Source organism: Maylandia zebra, linkage group LG3, assembly GCF_041146795.1.
Source record: "Maylandia zebra isolate NMK-2024a linkage group LG3, Mzebra_GT3a, whole genome shotgun sequence".
Lineage (NCBI taxonomy): Eukaryota > Metazoa > Chordata > Actinopteri > Cichliformes > Cichlidae > Maylandia > Maylandia zebra.
The window spans coordinates 36,670,584-36,692,154 of record NC_135169.1 but is presented as its reverse complement, the minus strand read 5'-3'; the positions used below and the strand labels follow the sequence as shown (position 1 = coordinate 36,692,154).

The following is a 21,571-nucleotide window of genomic DNA, read 5'->3' as shown; positions in this document are numbered from 1 at the left end:
ACGAATAATTAGGCAGCATCGAATCAAATCACAGCCTCTTCATCCCGCTATTATCTCAAACTCCGCGTGGCATATCTGCCAAGAGTTCCAGTGAGCCGTCGAGCTTCCCGTCAGCTTTGGAGTGACAGCACATTCAATACCACTAGAAATCATCTGGGCCATTTTCTGGCGCCTTTCTCGCTGCTCTCTATCAGCCTCATCTGAGGACAATGAGAGCAAAAATAAATAAGATACTAGAAGACCTCCTTTGTAAAACCAGCTGATCTTTACTCCACGTGTCATGACACAAACCGTGCGAGCTACAAGCCAAATGACGGCGAGCTCCGATGAGCGGGAAAGCCACGGCGACAGTACGCCCCCCTCTTCAATGACGATTCAAAGCCGTTCCACGCTGGACTTCTTGTTCTCTTGGCAGTCGCAGTGGGAGAAGATGCAGAGAACGATCAGATGACGGCATGTGTCCGTAGGACGGCCTACCGTCGCCTGAGTGAGATTCATTTACATTCAACCAGTTTTGTGTCCATATAGCGAGCGTTCGTTTGAACGTACAAGATGGTTGTGTCAGTTGCTTCGGAGGAGGAGGTGTGCCGTGTTTGAGTGCAACAGCATATTAAAGATGGTGCTCTGGCAACAAAAAGCAAAGCTAAGGGCTTTTATGAAACAACAGGCTTAGCGCTACTGTGACTTTATTTCCAATAAAGCAAGAAGCCCATTAAAACAAGAATGCCAATGTGAGAGCAAAATAAGTGCCAGGCAAATTTAAAAGACAGACACAATACAAGCAAGAAATGTCAGGAGAAGGCTGGGATTCCCCCTGTGCGCGACTCCCCGCCTGCTCTTCCTGCCAAAATAAAGAGTTTCACAGAAAAGTAGGGCAGGCTGCTCGCTATCTTCAGTTGTGTCATGAGCTGGATCCAAGCCCAAAATGTTTCAAGTAACGAATGAACTGTTTGGCTCAGAGTGCTCCAAATAAGAGAGAATGAAGAAAACCATGTGGTTTCTTGTCTTTTTTAACATTTGCACTCCAAAAACAAAGACAAAAATATCGCATTTCCTTTTGTTACTTAAACCAACAAACAACCTGAAACCTCACTGAGATCAATGTGATAACACAGGTTTTGTGTTCTGTACAAGCAGCAACATCTGAGACTGAGCTACTGGGACAGCATGAAGATACATGTGCAGGAAGTAAGTGTGCAAACCTTCAGCCACCAAACTGGATCTGTGCTCTGGTGTTGGTGCCTTTTGGAAAGATTTTCACTGCCCTTTGACCTCTTCGTTAGGAACACTGGGTTGGACCCAAGTTTGCGCCTTCAGAGCTGTTTTGATTCTTTATGGTTCAACGAGGTGTTCCAAACGTCCCAGATTCCAGGTTCATGTTGACATGTGTTTCTTATCCTGATCGAAGCAGCGATCGGAAAGGATGGACATGGTTAGCAACGGTATTTAGGTGTTTAAATGATGCTCTGCTGATACTAAGGGGCCCAAAGGGTGCCAATAAATCCCCCCAACACACACACCATTACACCACAACACCTGTTGTTTACACCAAATTCTGATCCTAAAATTTGAATGTCGCAACACAAATCAAGACTCATCAGATCAAACAATGTCCTGTGAGCCCACCAAAGCTGAGGCCTTAGCGTCCTGTTTTTTAGCTGACAGCAGTCGCACTCGGAGCGGTCTTCTGCTTTAAGGTTCAATGTTTGTCCAGAGACGCGCTTCTGCATTTAGGTTACTCTTTCTTTCCTGTCAGTATGAAGCATTCTGGTCACTTTCAGACCTTTTTCTTTAAACCATAGAGATGGTCGTGAGGGACAATTTCAGCAGATCAGGAGTTTATGAAATACTCAGACTAACAACCATGCCACATTCTGATGCTCAGTTTGAACTGCAGCAGGTCGTCTTGACCATGTCTACATGTCGAAATGCACTGAGATGTTATGTGATTGGTTCATTAGGTATTTATTCCAATGAGCAGTTGAACAGGTGTACCTAATAAGGTGCCTAAAGTTTTTCCTTTTTCTCAGGAGAAAGTGTCCAGTGGGCTTGTACAGAACTAAAACAACACTCAAACCAACTGATGATCACGTTTTCCTTTTTAAAGTGATCTTGTTGGGGTCCCTTGAAGATTTTATAAATGTAACTCTATGTGTCTGACTGACATAAGCTGTGAGAATCTGTGAGAATTTGTTTTTCTCGTGCAGTGAGTCTATTTGCTTTAATAACTGGACAATCTAATTAAATCTGGAGGTTAAATTTGTATTTCAGCATTTGTATTTTCAAACATATTTTAAAAACTGGATAGCACTGCCTATTCTTGTATATCAGATTGAGTTTAAAGTAGCCTGGCTCTATTGTAGCAGCAAGTACAACAGAGTAGAATACAGTGGATGTGCTCTAATGAACTATAATAATAATAATAATAATAATAATAATAATAATAATAATAATAATAATAATTGATCTTAGAATGAATGGCCATTGGTCTTTGTAGTTAAGCTAGCTGATGGCTTTCTTCAGAGCCAAAAGAAACACAGATGTTCTTCCACTCCTCCAAACTCTATATTGAACTCACCTCTTGCTACAGCACCATACACGCTGCTCAGGCACATGGAGAAAGCCACAGAGTTCAGCAGTTATCCACATTGGGGACACTCAGGTGGGCAGTGACCATTTTGATCCAGCCATTTTTTTACGTTATGTAAGATCAACCTATTTCAGAATCAATGTTTAGGTGCAGCTTAGATCTTCCAGGAACCTGTGAACACTGAAATGCCCTGCAGGTCAACTCATCTGCCTACCTCAGATGACCTTCTGTGACTCACGGCACTGCAGTGATGTGTCGGAGAGGATGGAGGCACTGGGCTGAGCTATAGTAATACTGAGTGTGTGTGTGCGTGCATGTGTGTGTGAGAGAGAGAGGTAGAGAGAGGAGAGAACAGTCACTCTCCAAGTTGCTGACAAAGTCTCTGTCAGCTTGCATCCCAGTGATGTAGGGCGAATGGAGTAGCTGTGTGCATGCACGTGTGTGTGTGTGTGTGTGTGTGTGTGTGTGTGTGTGTGTGTGTGTGTGTGTGTGTGTGTGTAGAGATGGGGATTAAGATAAAACCATCTGATGCTTCCTATCAAAATTACAAAATCAGGTGTTCAGATGCCTACACAGACACAGACACTCACACCAATCCACCCGTCTGTCACTTCTGTCACCTACTTAGCTTACTGAAGTCAAACTGTAAATGAAGAAACAAATAAATTGCAAATATTGTCCGGGTGGCTTTAACACCCGTGTCTTAGCCGGAGAGCAGATACGCAATGGTGGATTACTGCCTGGAAGCTGACAACTTCCTTCTTGTGTGTGTGTGTCACTCCATATGCTAGTCTTTTGAGAGAAGTTACATCTTAATACACTTTAGGTTGTGCAGAAAACACATGAAGCCAAAGTGGCAATAGCAAAGCACACAGTGGCCAAATGGCAGTGCCAACTCTGCCTCCCTCCCGCTTTCTCTACTCTGTTTTTTTTATCCTTGAAAGGGGGGGGGGGGGGGGGGGGGGGTGATGGTAAGGGGCTATATACTCTGACTAAGTGCACTTTATCTGATGAGCCAGCTGAGAGAGGCAGCAAAGATTTTGTGCACAGCTACAGTATGAATTAGCAAATCAATCACTCACACGGTCAATTAATCAATGAAACACACAGTCAACTGTTCGGGTATTTGCTGCATAAGCTTTTGCACAGCAGAGGGAAATATGGCTCTGAACAGAAGCAGATGATGAGAGAAAAAAACGTTTTTTTCTGACACAGAGCTGTGTTACATCTCACTATGTGCAAACTGGAGCCTATCAGCATGTAGTATGTGCCAATCGTCATGGTAATTTTGCAAGAAATTAGTTTTTCACCATCATTTTGACTTCACTAGAACAGAATGGTTAAAAAACTGTTCAAATCTGAACTGATTTGTGTATTCTTTATCCATGTCATACTGTTTCTTGGTGCAGTCACGTTCTCCTCTGATTCATCTACTGTCCATTTACTTCTTCTGACTGGCTGTCCTAAATAGATAGAATAAACCAGCCTTTAGAGCTTATACATGACGCCAATGCAGAAGTGCAAAAACAGCATATTTTCTAGGATCTACTTGAGACTGGCTCCAAAAGGACTCCTGTGTTACAGCATGAAAAAGCATGTTTGGGGCCTAAAATTAGTTTTGGCTTCCTGGAGTGGGGTGAAAATTTTTTTTTTATAGCCCATCGATCCATTACTGAGTGACTGATAGGTCTTCTAACACAGGCAGCTGAGACTCATCCACGACTTGGATTGGACTTCTTCAATGTGATTATGCTGTTTGTTATATTTGGAGCACAATTAACGTATTATCTAACGAATGTTATGATGTTGCATCCACCCAACATGTTTGTGCTTTATATGGGGGAGTGAAATTCTTGGATTTTTATTAGTTGCTTAGCACTAATCTGATATGTATCTCTGTGCATTGCACATATGCAGTTTATAAATCCAGTTTGATAACCCAGCTAAACAGCACCAGCTGATTAGGGCACTCAACTCTCTCATCCATGTACGGTAACTTGTGGCTTTAAAAAAAGCAATACTGCTAAAAGCGAAACTTTTAAATGCAGATTTCAAAGTACATGTATGATACGCTAGTATATAATATGAAATATGGTAAGTGAATCCAAATGCATAAGTGCCTTGAACCTGCCTTTTTTTAAATTCACTTAATTCACACCCCTGCAGTACCTTTGCAGCCCACCAGGGGCCCGGGCCCACACTTTGGGTTTCACTGGTCTGGGGAAACGGCCTGCTGACTCTGTGAACACTTCCTGCAGAGTTTATGATCCATTTTGTGAATTTGGGTCATTCTGAGTGTCAGAAAGGAGGGTTGTCCAGGATTTGCTCATTGGCTAATGATTTGATTAACAAGTCATTAGCGAATGAGTGGGTGGGTTCAAATTCAGATGCACCCCCTCACTTGTTACAATTTTGATATGCCAAGAAGAAAAAACTAATCTCATCTAATGAGGCTTCAAAAATATGACTTCATTAATGGCCTGGTGACAGCCTATCCGGTCGTTAAGTCTGACATCACTAGCCGTGTCTGGGCCTAAACTCCGCTGCAGGTCCATATATCAAACGATCACTATGGCATTACTGAGAGTTGAAAAACTGTCTAAAGTCTTTCATCTTTAATAAAATGATCAGCGTTCTGCTCTACCAGGTGTAACAATTGAGTTTAACATCCAGGCATCCATGAAAACGGAATTTATGACATTTAACTGAGTTAGAAGTTAGCAGGAAGTTAGCTCGCTAGCTTCTATCTAAATACAATATAGCATGTCCTGACTGCGGGGTTTTGGAAACAAATTAAAACGTACAGCTCTGTTATCACTTCCAGCATAAATGAAGACAGAAAACTAAACAGCAGTGATGTTTGTAGGGTTACTGAAGTTTGGCTAGCTGGTATATAATGATGTGCTACGTGACCGCTAGCGACACAGCTATGTTAGCATAATATAAACAAGCTAACTTTTTTTCCACTCGATAAAAGTTAACGTGAGTGTTCTCGGTGGTCAGGAACAAATGTAATCGCATGGCAGGATGCTGTAAAAGGACCAAACTTCAGCCAGGAGAACAACTGAGATAATCCATCCACAATACGAGGTTAGTCATTCATATACTGCTGCATGGGCTGGGCTGTAGTTACATCCTAAGGTTTTAAAAACTGAGCTTAAATAAATGATTAGCGGTAATAAAAGCCGAGGGAGGTCAACAGTGATCACTGACTGTTTTAGGAGCTTTTTGAGATTAAATAGAAGAAAATACATAACATTAAACATGTTAACAACACAAAAGCCATATTAAATGCAGACTACTTTAGGCCCGGAAGTAGGATTCGTCACGTCATCACTTAACGACTGGATAGTATGAGCAACAGGAGGGCGGAGCTTCTTTGCAACCTGTGTGTCTCTGTGTATTTAGGGTATTTACTTCCTTTGACATCAAACAGGCAACGAGTGAAGAAAACTGCCTCAAACTCAGCATCTAAAGCTGTCTGAAGGCTGAGCTTTGCACATGGGAGGTCTTCTTTAAATGAACACTGGAACAATATTTCAGTCCCACATGTTTTCCTGCTGCTTTAAGAAGCCCCTAAAATATATCCTAATTACTCCTGCATGAGTAATGCATTGTATAAAAAAAACTGCAGCACCCATTTGAAATTCATGAGCCTTTCTGTGGCATGATTTTTTTTTTAAGATTTGCAGCTGAGTGGGAACAAATGCGTTCAGGAGAGTAAGAAAATATATCCAGATGGACTAAAATAACAGTAGATGATCTGGATTTTGAGTTGAAGGTTAAGATAAAGAAATAAAAGGTCAAGAAATGTTCCCACCACTTGAAAAGCATTTGATTTTCTGAAGCTGTGAGGAGCAGCTTATCAGTGCAGTCAAGAGCTGGGTAGGTTTAATACCAGTATGCATCCTGACCCTCAGTACAAACACTCTGTGGCCAAAACTTGCTTAGAATAAGCGCGTCGGATGGATTTGCATAAACACTTCACACTGTCCAAGAAGCTACGCTTGAATCGGAGCAATCTTTCCACAAGCATGAAGACATAATTTCCAGTATCATTGAAGAAAAGAGGTCTGGGATATCGTATTAGCGCTTACATCATGTTAACTGAATGGAGGAGAAGCAGTGGGAAACAAACACGAGCTACAGTATCCTCAACTATCCTCTTACATCCAGTAAAGCTGGGGAAGCAGAGCCAGAACAGTTTGCTGATACGTTTCCTTGAGGCGATTGTCAAGTTTTAGTTTAGTTTAGTTTTTTTGTAACGGGGGGAAATCTGAGACCACTGGAGAGCGAAGGACAAGAAAAGAAAAAGGAAAAGGAAAAGGAAAAAAAAAAAGTCATGGCTCATTGTCATGCTTAATCTCCGGGTCAGTGACACCATCACCATGCCAACCCCTACCATCGCCATGGAGACCAGCTTTATTGCATCGACAGGTTAGAGAAAAGCCCCTCGTAGCCAGGTGTGTGTGTGTCTGTTTCACAGCCCCGCACTGGCACCTGTCTTGTGTTGAGTTGTGCATTTTGAGTGACGCTCGCTGCATGTGGCTGTTACTCATAAAGAAAGACTGACACATCCAATAACAAAGCTGGTTATATAACAGTCGAGCCTGTCTTATGAAGTGAGGCGACTCCAAATCTAGATGGTCGCACATTCTCGCCGTGCCTCTGGTGTTTCTCTCGCTAACACTTGCAGCGCTGTGAAAAACGTATTTGTCACACTGACATGTTTCAGATCATCAAACACATTGTAAATACAAAATGCAGTTTTTAAAATCATGTCTTCATTTTTTAAAAGAAAAAGAGATCCAAGCGTACCTGGCCATGTGTGGAAGTAACTGCCCGCCCTTGTTAAATCATGAATTAACTGTGATTAGCTGCATTTTTTTGACACACACAGGCCTGATTACAGCAAACCTGCTGAATCACCTCAACAAAGCCTGTGTGATGACGTGAAGCAGGCTGAAAGATCCCAAAAAGCAACATCACGCCACGATCTGAAGAAGCAGCTGAGAAACAAAGTCACTGACATCTATCAGTCTGTGTTATAAACAGGTGATGCTTGTGTGTGACAGGTGATGCAGCTTTGCTGACGTTACTTAAAGCTGATGGTGGGAGGGGCTAAGATGATAGAAAGGCAGGAAATGAGGAGGCATGTCATCCTAATTAAAAACAGCCTGCATGTGTGTGCTGCAGCTGGGACACCTGCACCTCATCATCTCATCAGTGAAAGCTGTGATGCCAGACCGAAGCTCTCAGCCCACCTTCATTTTGCTTCTTAAATGGAAATCAAACTACTGTTATGAAAGAGAAGAATTCCTGCAGAAGGAAAGCTCACACTGCCGTAGTAGTTTCTCTTTGTTTTCTTTATTTGCTTTGCAAATTATTTTATATAAGCAACATCATTGTTAGTTTGCTGAATTTTGATGTGTTTTGTTTTGTGTGAGTGTTCTCCAGTTCTTTACTTTTCTTATAGTAGGACAAGATTTTTTTTTATTAACAGATTTTTTATTTTCCAATTTTATTTTGCTGATTTACTGTCACTGAGACTTCTATTCAATTCAAACAGTTGCCTCAAGGTACTTTATAATATAAAATAAAGACCCTACAATAATACAGAGAAAACCTCAACAATGAGACGACCTTCTTTGAGCCCCACAAGGGACATGGGAGAAAAAAAAATGAACATGAACTTTTGCAAGATAGTTTTAAGATTACTCTTTCTTACTCTAAGTAGCTGCCGCCATTGTTGGAAACTGGAATTGGCTGGGCCACGCTATGAATTATGGGATAGGTTGGCGAACAAAGGATACACCCAACCCATCCATCAAATTCGGGGTTAATGACGGACGCATTTGGAGTGGCATTCGAATTGGAACAGCCTTTGTCGCCCGGCTGTGACGTAATCGACCTTCAAATGCGACCTGCGAAGGAGCAGCCTATTTTGCGAGATCTCGCAAAAGTAGCTCAGGAACTCGCAAAACTTTAGCGAGATCTCACAGAAGTTCATCTTTATTTTTTTTCTCCAATGTCCTTTGCGGGGCTCCGTACTTTGGCGATAGTGGGATCCTTTTAACAGGAAGAAACCTCCAGCAGAGCCAGGCTCAGGGAGGTTGGTTGGGGTTGTTCTATTTGGTTAACAATTAACTTGTAACTCCCACGTCCAACCATTTCAGTATTACTGTAGGGTCTTCACCTTACAATGTAAAATACCTTGAGCCAATTATTCTTGTGTTTCACTACAGCACTAAAATTGAACTAAGCTGAAACTTGACTGCAGAACTCTGTAAGGTTGTGGCTTGATCTGCTGAAAACTTCACATATTGCCCAACCATGATCTATAACTTATATCATGCTCTTATTGGATGCTAGCAACAGAAACGTGTTAAACTTATGTAGCTCGAGAGAGGAACGGCTCGAGGCATCTGCACAGGAAACAATTCACTCATCCCTTTATTGCTGATGGTTCCCAGCTCTGATCGCCTTTACTGTGTTTACCAAGGTGTTACATGTCAATCTAAGGTCTCATCTGTAATCACTTCAACTTTGCCAAGAAGGTGAGAGGATTGTCTGATTATCGAATGCACACGAGCTTGCAGGTAACTTTAGAGAAGAGAGAAGTAAGAGAACAAACGTGGATCTTTACCTTATAGTATAAAGCACCTTGAGGCAACCGTTGCTGTGATTTGAATGTGAACATGTGGCCATCTCAGTAGCACAATATTGCAGTAGTTTAGTTAGTGCATGCAATGGTGTCGTGGTTACTGCATTCACTGGGCACAGATCAGTCAGGAATGGCTTTAAAGCTGCCAAATAAACCATGCAGCGCTACCCGCTGTGGCGACCCCTTGTGGCAAGAGAGAAAATGAACGTTTTTGTTTCAGTTATTAGAAGCGAGATATGTTAGACAAGGTGTCAAAGCTGTGAGTTAGAATCTGAGTACAGCACAGCATGGAAGCATATGTAGAGAGCCATGTACGTACCAAACAAAGTGTAAAAGGTTTCCTGTTGTTTCACAGATCCTCTGTAGCAGCAAGAAACACACCTACACTACACGTCAATCCTTTCCCTCTGTTCCCTCTGTAGTGTCTGCATGCAGGAAAAAAAGTAGCTTTTCATAGTTTATTCCTTCATCTCTTTCCTTTCTTCTGGCCATCCCTCCTCTCTGGTCGATGCACTGGGCTCTGTGACAGTCATTGTGGGCTGCATACCCGGCAGACCTGTCTGTCTTTGAAGTCTCCTCTTACTGCCACGTGTTTGTGTATGTGTGTTAGCTGGGGTGACACTTGGACAGCCCCTGAGAAGGTCTGAAGATAACTGTGTCTGGAAACCACGAGAGACTGCAGCTGAGTTTGCAAGGATGTAAAATACAAAAACAAATAAGATAAATAAACGTAAAGGATGCAAAATGAGAAAACTGAATCCTCACACAGCCTCACATCCTTAAAACCTACGACCTACCTTGTTGTTGAAACAACAAGATCTTAAATTCTGTTGACATGCTCCCCATCCTCACATATATATCTAGGTCTACCGCCCTGTAAAAATAAACGGGACTCCAGAGACAGCTCAGACAACCCAGAACTGTCATAAATGAGGATCCAAGTCCCAGATCAAAGGGCCCGCCGCCGCCACTTTGAGCTCCCCAGTCCTGGAAACGGGGCCGCCATCCCGCCCGAACGGCCTGCGTGGCGATGACAGGGAGCCGCGCTGCAGGGAGCGCAGCAGCTGGCTTTGACAAGTCTGAATGGGACTTAATCCTGTGGAGGTGTTGCGGACTCCTCGGCATAAATACATTCACCACGGGGAGCGCAGGACTAGAATATTCTATTAAAGATTTAAGCAGCCAGATGGGGGAGGATGTGTGCATGCTTGTGTACGGGTGTGTGGAACAGTCTCGATCACCCAAAGTTAGAAAACACCCGAGGTGATTCTCAGTCTCCCTCAGGTCACTGTGCTCTGTTTGCAACGTCCTGTGAGGGTGTTTGTTTGTACGCTGGAAAGTAGGATAGAAGAAGAAAGGTGGATTGGAGACAGAACAAAGGGGTGTGTGTGTGTGTGTGTGTGTGTGTGTGTGTGTGTGTGTGTGTGTGTGTGTGTACCTGTGTCTACTTTCCCTGAGTGTGCAGTGTGGTGTTGCTCGGAGGTCAGTTGGGGTTAAATTGGTGAAATTGCAGCAGGGACAGAGAGCGGAGAGGCGACAGGAATGAATGAAATCAGTGCGGCGTGTTCAACACTACGACAAACACCGGGCAGTGGCACAAAGAGGAGGTTGTGCCACTTCCTTTTAAATCGCATGTGATCATTTTAGGCCAGTTTAGCCTGCTTGGGCTGACGCTATATCACAGAAACATTGGGAAATGCTGCGACAGAGTGCCGGGAGAAAAGATGTCGCAAGAAGTGCACTTCCATAGAAATCTTTGAGCTTGCAAACTGTTGCATATCCACTCAAAACGCTTACAATGGTTATAGCACTCATGCTTCAAGGCTGATGTGCACTTAGTGGACTTTTGAGGAACTGCAACCCTTAACTGCAAAGGCTTCATTTTACAGCTCCAAACAAAAGCTTGACTCTGGTTTCTCACTTACTTACTCAGCTGGGCTGAGGTCGGTTTACGTTCAAGAAAACTGATGAGTTAGGAGTCTCGATGCCATATTAAGAACTATTAAATATACTGTATCCGTCCAGCGAATGAAATTTCCCCATGCGGCATTAGGTGTCTTGTTTTAATCAGCTGGAGGAAGTGCTCGAAATAAGTAGCCTCACTCCACTGGATACGAGGTACGATGAATCTGAGATGTAGTGAAATGTGTTTGTGACAGACGGCGATGACAACAGCTGAATTAGAATAGCAGTAGGCAGCAGTGCGTGGACGATAGGAGAAGAAGGAAATACAAAAGTCATTCCGAGGATGGGGATTATTCCCTCTAGAGACCAGCGCTCCTGCTACACGCATAATGCATTATGTCTCCCTGTGATCTCTCACCTCAATTTCAACCTCTAGAAATGGATCTGTTCCATTTGAATAATTCACCATCAATTTCTCTTCCTGTCGTTTTCCTCGGTGCAGTCCTGTCTCCATCCTTTCCTCCTTGGGCCTGGTTTTTTTTTCCTTTTTATGTGCCCTAAAATTATCTAAAAAAAGATCACTGAACTGTCAAGCGTAAAGATGTATCACACCATTCTCTCTCCTTCCAGAGGTCTTCACATCTTTAAGCGCATCTTTAAGTTTGCATTGAGCTTCCAGCGCTAATACAATCGCCATTTGTAGGAAATACTGTCATATCATTCATGCTGACAGGCGACAGAGCATTTTTGTTACTTTGGTGAGGTAGTTTTATTTTTGTTACTGTTCGAATGCTATTCTCTGAAAGGAGGATGGCCCCTTTAACAACTGTACACGCTGAAAAACAGAAAAAAGGCGGCCCATGTATTGTCGTATTGTCCGCTGTCAAACAGAATAAACACACGTTGATTGCACACACACTCCACACAAAAGCTGCACAAAAGGATTTCGAAGGTTCGTCAAAGTCTTTGTTTCAGCACAAAGACAGGTCTAAAAGTAAAATGCGATTTCACTCAAAGGAACGTAATCCCACATCAGAGGCAAGTAACGAAACGAATAACAGTCGCAGAAGGAAACGCTTTCTTTACAGAATTTTTTGTACTTATCGTGTAAACACAAAGTCAACAGATCATTAAAAAGGATAACCTACGCAGTGCACGATACTCACGACAAAGCACGGTCCAGCCGAGGTCTTCAGACATTCCTCCAGGAGTTTCATTCTGAGTCGCTGCAGCTCTGGACTGTCCCACTCCTCTGGATCGACCCCCCAGTACAGGTCCACCACCTGAACACGCAAACAAGCAATTCTCAGTTTTAATAAGAACAAAGACAAATTAGAGACATGCAGAATCATTATTGTTCTGGAAATTGTGCCTTGCAGCAGCTTAATACTTTATAATTCATTACCAGTTTAGGCAAAATATATTATTATTCCCATCTGCACTCATTTAAATTCGGTGCTACTTTTGGAGCTACAGTTACTGTAGCATGGCTCATGACTCAATAGCTTGTAGAACCACCTTCAGCAGCAATGATTTTATCAGTGTGTCACATGGTTGTGGAGGATTTTTAGCCCACTTTACAGCGCTGCTGCCTCAGTTCATTGAAGTTGCATTTCAGTCACGCTGAGGTCTGGACTTTGACAGCAGTTTGATTCTTTTCTTTTTCAGCCATTCTGTTGCAGATTTGCTGTTGTGCTTGGGCTCGTTGTCCTGTTGCATGACCCAGTTTCAGCTCTAGCTGTGGGACAGATGACCTCACATTTGACTCTAGAAAACACTGGTGTACAGAGGAGTATATGGTCAATTCAATGACTGCATAGTACCGAGTTCCTGTGGCTGCAGAACAAGCCCACTCCTCCACCACTGTGCTGACAGTTGGTATACCATGTTTATTCTGTAATGCTGTTCCTGGCTTTCGACAAATATGGCGCCGTGCATTACGGCCAAACGTCCTCACTTTAGTCTCGTCCGTTCTAAAGGACGTCGTTTCAGACGTCTTGTTGCTTGTTTAGATGCAAATGTGCAAACCTAAAATGTGCTGCCAAGTTCTTCTTGGGGTGTTTTCACACCTGCAGAGTTTAGTCAGTTTGAATCAAAGTCAGGTTTGATTTCCCTTTGTGAACACAGTAATTACACCTGGGTGTGGACCAAAACAATCACACAAAGACTCTGTAGAGGGGGTGGTAGTGGCCCGGTACCGAGCTCTAGAGCAGTCTGTTTATGGTGTGAATTTGATTTGAGCCAACTACCAGGTGTATGCTGAAAATTTAAGCTAAACACCTACCGTACACAGGTATGCTTCACTTTCTGGGATGCACCAGAGTACTATAGATGTGCAGAGTATACAAATCGTCAGTACGGGCCAGCAACTAACCATAAAATTAATGTAAATTCTCCCTGTATTTATTCTGTCACCCACAAACAAAAGAAACTAAACCAAAGCTACAACTTTACAAACGCATCAACATCACGAGTTCGACCAATGTAAACCAACTACAGGTGTGAAGACCATCCGACTGCCAAAATGTATGCTTTAATAAAGGTGCTCACAATTACTGATGATCAGTTAAGTGTATTTCTTAATTCCTATGGAAGCAGTAAGGGTGTAGTTTTTATAGAAAACCTTTCAGAAGAGAGCAGGACACAACAGCAACACTTATGATGCCACATCAAACAGAGTGGGTTGCAAAGCAGCTTGCAGTGGTAAACGAGCCATCAGCTGAGGCGGGCTGGCATTAAGCTCAGTCATCATTATCTAACATCCTATAGCTTACTTAAACTAATCTCATAATCAGTCTCCATAAGAAAAGAATAAATAATTCACTGAAGCGTTCTCCTTTTCTTTTAAAAAAATAAAACTATGGATTTCGTGCTGTAGCTGGAGAATATTTGCAGATCCCAGAAAACTCTGTTTGGCAATAATTTAAAAACTTACAGAATGGCCAGTTTCTGTGGACACACTGAAGCATAATAAGCTTAGCCGTATAAAACAGAGGAAATCATTTAACCAAAGTAGTAATGTATTCACGGAAAATTAAGGAAAACTGATGCCAAGTTTTGTCATTTCACAAAAGGGACCACGTATAATTAAACAAAGCAAAACGTCTCAAAAGGGGATCAGCGGGCTTAAAGTCTGCAAATCAGTTGAAGCAAAGCCAGTACTTTCTTTAAACACACACATACACACACCTGCTTGCTGTCAATGAAACCCACTACACCAGTCACACACACACTCATCCTCCCTCAACACATTTGTCACAAGTTTTGGCAGTTGAGACAAATCCAACTATAAACACGCCGCAGGGAGGATTTCTCAGTAGATGAGGGAAGGCTGAGGGAACGCCTGTAAAGATGTGAGTGTGTGTCTCCACCACGATGCTGCTGGTTCAGGGCTCACCAACTACCATCTTCCTGAAATCAGCCCGCTGGATTGGGCCTGACTTGTGAAGGCTCAAGAATAATGGATGGATGGATGGCTACACATGATGGCCTTTTACTACTTGGAGCTCACGTTTCAGCAGCCTTATTGTATGAGCATCATCCCATGATTCATCCCTCTTCTGCTGCTCGTAACTAGCTGTTTTTCCAGACTGACTGCATGCTTGCTGAGCGTAAGAGGCAAAAAGGAGGTTTTTCAGAGGGTTGAGATGAAGCCAAAGTGATACAGCATCGCTGCTGTCTTCCTTCATGCTCTGCTGCTCACCACACTTGCTAGTTCAAATGAGTTTAGCCTGGCACAATGACTGACACATCCGCAGCTTGGCAGAGAACAGCAGTGACTGGCAGGCCTATATAACTGGACAGCAAAGAAATTGAGAGTGTGGGACAGTCTGGGAGATATTCGCTTCTCCCATTATTGGTAAGAGCAGCAGGAGGGCTGGAACTACGCCTCAGCTCATCTGCTTGATTGTTGTGCACCTGTGAGCAGCTGTATTACTGTGAAAGGCGACAGCTGTCAACAGCATATTTATTTCTTCCACAGCCTCAGGCAGGCAAATATTATCATTGGAAAACAAGCCAGTTGCTCTAACCACTCAAGTTTAAGATGCTATAACCAGAGAATATCTTCTTTTTTTGTTTTAGCTAGATGGTAAATAAACAGACTGTACATGAAAGACGGAAACTGCTTCCCATGTTGAAGCTAGTAGCCTTGAATATGCTTTCTATGTAATGGCCAGCAGGGGGCACATCTTCTGGTTAAAAAGAGAAACGTTTGCAAAGAAGTCTATAAACTCCAATGCTCTATTTTGTAAGTGATGGTCTTATTTAAATTAACAGACATAATAAAGGGGGTTTAAAAGTTAGCTAGTTTCCCCCTATGATTGTGCAGTGTTTGTTTAATTTGTAAGAGCTGCAAGAGTAACATCCCAGGGAAACCGAGTTAACGATAAAAACCCTGAAAACCATAAATTTCACACCCGAGCTTCAACTCTCGCAGCCCGGTACCAAACGACTCCGGGGTTTTGGGACCACCGGTATAAAACAAGGATGTAGATTCTGGGTTGGAAATCTGAAGCCAACAAGGAAGTACCTTAAACCTGCATTATATCAGAGACCACCAGACTGCGATTGAGACCCAACCCTCTTCATCACAATACAATTCCTTAAAAAACGCTAACCACGAATGTCCAAGTCCATCTTTTAAAAACAGTTTATGACAAAAAGACAAATTAATTTGGCACCGCTTGCATAAACATAAATAACTGTGGCTTTCGTTAGAGAAAGACCCTTTACCTTTTCCTCAACTACCAGAAGACTATAAGTTGAAAAAAGAAAAAAAACTGGAAAAAAAAACCCCTATCCCACTCGTTAGTGGGAACACATGATTAGCATCCGTCGAGTTGGCCTGTAGTGTAAAACTCATCATTTGGCATCATCAGTCACTGCATATCAGCGCCACTAATCTACTTCCCATGGCCGTGTGCGGGGGACGGCAATCGTCCGCGTGTTGACAAAGACCGGAGGGAAGAGGAATGAAGTGAGATGAGCGCCCCTGATTACGATAGGTTCCTACTGGGCTTCAGCAGGTGATTGGGGAGGATGCACTGTAATTAAAAGCTAAATGACGACATTAGTCATATCTGTTCACTGCGTGCATGTGCGTGGGGGAGGATATACTGATTAAATTTGCCCCGTCACCTGCCGCGCTTCACCGGAGTACAGAGGGATGGGGAGAAACAACAAAAACAGTCAGGGGGAATGTTGATCCAAAACAGGCAAGGACACGTAAATGAAGTTAAGAGGGAAAGCAGTTGGCTGGGGGAATAGTTACGAAGGCTTATTGGGTTAGATGAAGAAAGCTTCCAGTGGGACTGGATTTGGCTGGAACCGTTTCACAGTTTTCTTGTGTCTTTTCGCCCTCCTTCTCGCTTTTTCTTTTATGCCAACTTTGTCTTTGCCGTTCCTCTCTCTGATAGCTTTCCCTCTCCCCACGCTTTCCCTAAACTAGAGTGGTGGGGGTGCCGTTGCTTACGTAAGAGATGGAGCAGCTTCTGCTAAGCAGCTTTCTAATGCCCTTGGAAGGCGTTTGCCCGTGGCGGGTCAAGAGCAGGAGAAGCCTTTTTTTTTTCCTGTTTTTTAATGTATTGAATGTCGGACTATTAGACTTTGGGATTATGCAGGAAAAGCAGGAAAAAAAGGGCCTGTAATCAAAAAACCCCACCAACAGAAGCACTCTCAGGCTAAAAAAAAAACAAGGGTAAAAATAGATACAGTTCTAACATGAATATATGTTAAGCTCTGTGCTGCAGGCAGTTTTATTAAGAATATGTAGTAAATCTCTAAGAATGTTTGATGAATACCGGCCCATTTTGGAAAGCTCAGGTTTAGCACCCAATGCATACCCAAATATACATTTCTTGCAGTGATTTAAACACAAAGTGGCCACCTAAGGGGCGATGGGGTTAAGCAGAGATTTTGACTTTTATGTTAGCTCTCTTAATGCCGTGGTTACTTTCTTATTTTAGCAATGATAAGAGGTTAAACTCTCGACTCTAAAGGCTAAAGCTGTCAATAATGAAGGCAGAGAGAAGATGACTTTGAGGAAAACCTGTCAAGCACTGACACACCGGGGTAATTTGGGCACAGTGTTTCAGATGTTGCAGCTCAGCCACCGAGAGCTGTCAAAAGTGTGAGGTAATAAGATCAGCAGCAGAAGAGGGAGTGGGCTTTTAGCAAAAATGGCTGGGGAAGATGTATATTTTATGGCAGAGGGTTCTGCACGGTGCACTCCGAGGATGCCAGTTTCCTCAAACAAAATCACATTTCTTCTTATTAAGAGGCTGTCGAACTCTGCGCTGGGACCAGCGTTCCTAATGCGAGATGAGGTTTGTTTGCTTAATGGCGTCCACAACAGATGGAAGTGCTTGAGAGCTAAATGAGAGCGGGCGCAGCTTGGGAAGCTCCTCAAACCAATAAGCAAAACCCAAAAGAAGGCCTGTTGACCAACGTGGGTGTACTGTGGAGTCGTAAACAAAGGATCCATTTATGCCAGCTGGCCTGCGCGCGCTGCTGTGAATGAGAATAAGTCTGCTTCTTGTAAGCTAAATACCTCCGTGCCTGAAGGCGGGGGGAGAGGAGAAGCAACGGATGTGACAGGATGAAACGCAGGAGGAACAGGATGAAAGCCAGGAGCTGGGTTGCAAAGCTGCTTGCAGAGGTGCAGCAATTGTGGGCCAGCCGAATGCACCGATGTGCCTCAGTTTCTAAAACTTGTCTGAAAGTGTGCAGTTGCCTCTTCTGGGAGGTTCAAACTTGAACCACAAAGCAAAATATCTGAAATTAAATTATTATTCCTGCAGCTAATCTCGCCTTTGGGATTCCTCAGTCTTTATCCTTTTGATTGTGGAGTCAGGATACCTGGCTTGGGAACTAGTATGCTATGAGTGAGGACAAAGAATATGCTTCTTTTTTAGACGTCCCATGGCCCAATCAATGTGGAAATGTCTGCAGACGGCAAAGAAACAGTTATGCAAAACATAAGCAGTTTGAGATGAATTAAAGTGTTTCAGAGACTGTATATCCCGGGGCATACAAGCTGTTTTGCATTTTAACCACTCATAAACCTGACAGCACAGACTCGGCAAGTGTAAACACACCGCTTGCGCTTGTGGGAACCAGTTGCTCTGAGTCTATTCATTTCTCTAATCGAGGAAACATTGCCCAAAGAACATCATCTGGCTAACATCGCTCTTTTAATTTATTTATTTTTTGCGCCTCTTAGTTAGGCTGGCCACCGGCTATAAGAAGGTTGAGGTGAGCTCAAACCTCCCGACGGTTAAGAGTGCAGGAGATTAAGCGTAGGTGTTGCTGGATGGCATTTGGAAAGCAAATGTGAGCAGCTTATATTTAGTGATTCGTGTAAATATGCAACGTCTTAATCATCATCACGCAAATATTAGAATAAGGTCTGTGCTTTTGTGATTACAGCCCACCCTCACTTATTTTTCTGTCCATCAAATTTCCCACAAACGCTCTCCTCTGAAGCATCTGACAGCAGCGAACATACAACCGTTGTGGCGGAGGTAGGGGTCCTGTGTTTGTGGAGTGAATAGTTCTCTATGTGACTGGAGCTGTGTTTTATATTTGATTCTGATTATCTTTGTTGGTTGTCGTATCGGTCCTGTGGGGGCTGTTTGTTGGTATGCTGACATGTTTCCGTTAGAGATGAAAGAGATGTGAACGGAGATGGCGGCCTGCTGCCCACGTGTGAAGGCGCAAAATCTGGAAATATTGGCATCCAGGTAAACAGACGGAGAGTGATAAATAAACCAGAAGTCCTGCTATACTTATAGGCTTTTTGAAATGCTTTTTATTACCAGAGTTTCGGTGGGAAGACACGGAAGGAACGTGATTAAATGTCTCCCAGGAAATCGCTTCTGTCCAATTTTACCTGCGTTTTCCCGCAAACTCGTGCACGGAAACGGATTAAAAAAAAACTTTTAAGCGTGTGACATATTTCGAGAGCACTACATCTTTTCCGAAGAAGCCAAATTGACAGCCCCACCCCTCGTTTTAGCATAATAGAATGCATGAATAGGCTTTTTAATCATCGCGGAACGTCGTCTCACCCCTCATCTCGTCTCTCGTCGTGCCGCTTGTGTTGGGAGATGTAAAAGCCGTCAGAGTGACAGCCGCTGAGCAGATTTGCGCAGCTGTGGCCAGAAAACTTTTATTGGAATTGCACTGGGTGTGTGTGTGTGTGTGTGTGTGTGTGTGTGTGTGTGTGTGTGTGTGTGTGTGTGTGTGTGTGTGTGTGTGAGAGACGGCCAGTAAGTTTGGCAACCACATTATTAACAGAACCGCTTCCACTGGCCTCGAGATTCAGTTTGACTTCAGTCTGTGGGAGGAAGCGATTGTATTGTTACATGATTTATGAGACTAACAAATGCAAGATGGGTTGGAAGTAAGCGGGCTGGGTATTTTAGAGCAGCACGAGATGAGAAATTGACAATAAAAACTGGACTAAGGACCAAATCTATAGGCTAATCAATGTGGTAGGAGGAACCGGTCGATAACGGCGAGGAGGACTCTCGCTTATGACCCCCGACAATAACACTGTGGTGTTTTTCCTTTTTCTTAAAAGGCCTTTGTGGAGATTTTGTGAGCCTCTAACATCAGATCCCCACTGAACCAATCCGAACTAAAGCAGAACACCGTAACCTTATGGAGGCAGGCTTGGACTGCTCAGCATTAATTTTGATTTAGGCGTGTCTAATAAGCTGAAAAGCCATCAATGCTGGTTTGATCACCAGAAAAGCTTATTATTGTCAAGTGCTGCAAATGACCCGTCTTTTAAAATCAACTCTCTTAATATGTTAGAGTACTAAGTATATAGAAGTATATTTGTTAGCAGCAGACAACATATAAGCATGAGCAGCTTCACAAAAACTCACAAAAATATAAAACAAGGGACATTAGAACTCTATTAAGATGCAAGTTACCAATATATTTATTATCCATCTATTTTGCTGGTGGACAGTATAAAGGATGGGTGTAGCACTGTGATGTCATCCATTGGTTTGGGAGTGAAAAGTGTCCTCATATGGATGAAAGGGTGGAAAAGTAATTTATCAGCTAGTTTGGTTAAAAAGCTGCATTTATAAACTGCATGAATGCAAAGCTAAGGCTAGGTCCACACGAACACAGGTGTTTTTGTATAAACAGAGATTTTCCGTTTTAGCTTCTTCTTTTTTTTTAAATTTAAAAATGTGCACTTTTGAAAAAATATCTCCGTCCACATGTAAAGGCTAAAAATGAAATGTTGGCCAATCAGAAGTCTAGAAGCCTGGGATGGAAAGAGTAAACAGGGTTTTGTACCCTCACAAAACCTTAAGTAGTTCTGGAAAGTGTTTGTTTTTCTGGAAAGACAGATAATTTTGTGTTACTTTTCAAGTGCCTTCATGATTTCAAATGTTATTAACTGAAGACAGTATTTTAGTTTGGAATGAACAAAATGCACACAGCATACATAAACTGAATTTTCAAAAAAAGTCAATTTTGTTAGAAACCGACGTCGGGATTTGGGTTGTGAGAGCTTCTGTGTTGAATGTTGAAGCCACGTCCGAAGTTCACTCTGACGCCTCTGTCTTTCTAAATGGAGGGACAGTGACGCGTAAGTGTGTAAAAACTGCTGATTAACCGCCATTGCAGAAATTTAACCCCTGTAAACAATAACATCGCGTGTAGCATGACATAAAAAAAACGGCGTGAGTAATTCTCCGTTTTCCTCGTCCATACCTAAACGCAAAAAGTTTTCGAAAATCTCCACCCTGCAAGGAGTCTTTAAAAATCTCCGTGACCCAAAACGCCGTTTACGTGTGGACGGAGCCAGCCTCAAGTGGCCATTAAAGGAACTGCAGTTTTTGCTACTTCTTTGTTCTTTGCGTGCAAGCACAAGTCGTGCTCTGTTGTCACTCCGGCAGGTCATGCATCTCTCAATTTTTGTAACCTTGCTTGTTTGCTACTGTAGCTATTTTTTAAAATAGACAAGCTTGAGGCAAGACTGTGAACGAGTCCACCTGTACAGGCATTTATACGATGCCCATATGGCACCGAACTCCTGGTGGAAGATCTGCAACGGTGATGGGAAAGATTTGAAAACGGACCATGATGTCACATTGGTGCAAAAGCAACAAATGTGTTGAGCATAAATGGACCACAACCCTGGCAATTTATGTAAAAAAAGTGATCACACACACATACACATGGGAGATGAAAGAGAGAGAGAGAGCAGGAAACATTGGGAATAAAAATGGTTAAAAAGGGATCATGGCACCTCATCCCCCCGCTGCTGTTGAGCGTTGACTGAATGAGGACGCGGCCCTCGACCCCTGGGCTGGATTTTCGTGCCCTATCCGCCCCCGCATCTCCTCAAATCCATCCTCCATCAGGTTCTGGATAGAAACTGAGTC

The 21,571-nt window shown here is 43.0% G+C and overlaps 1 protein-coding gene across 3 annotated transcripts in view; it reads right to left on the bottom strand.

Moving 5' to 3' along the window:
- Window positions 1–21,571, bottom strand: part of nwd2 (NACHT and WD repeat domain containing 2) — a 59,605-nt gene that overhangs the window by 21,599 nt on the left and 16,435 nt on the right. For all 3 annotated transcript variants that reach the window (XM_076881782.1, XM_004562697.5, XM_004562696.4), the window contains exon 4: window positions 12,326–12,442. In XM_076881782.1, coding sequence (XP_076737897.1) covers window positions 12,326–12,442 — 117 coding nt within the window. The remainder of the gene's footprint in view (window positions 1–12,325; window positions 12,443–21,571) is intronic.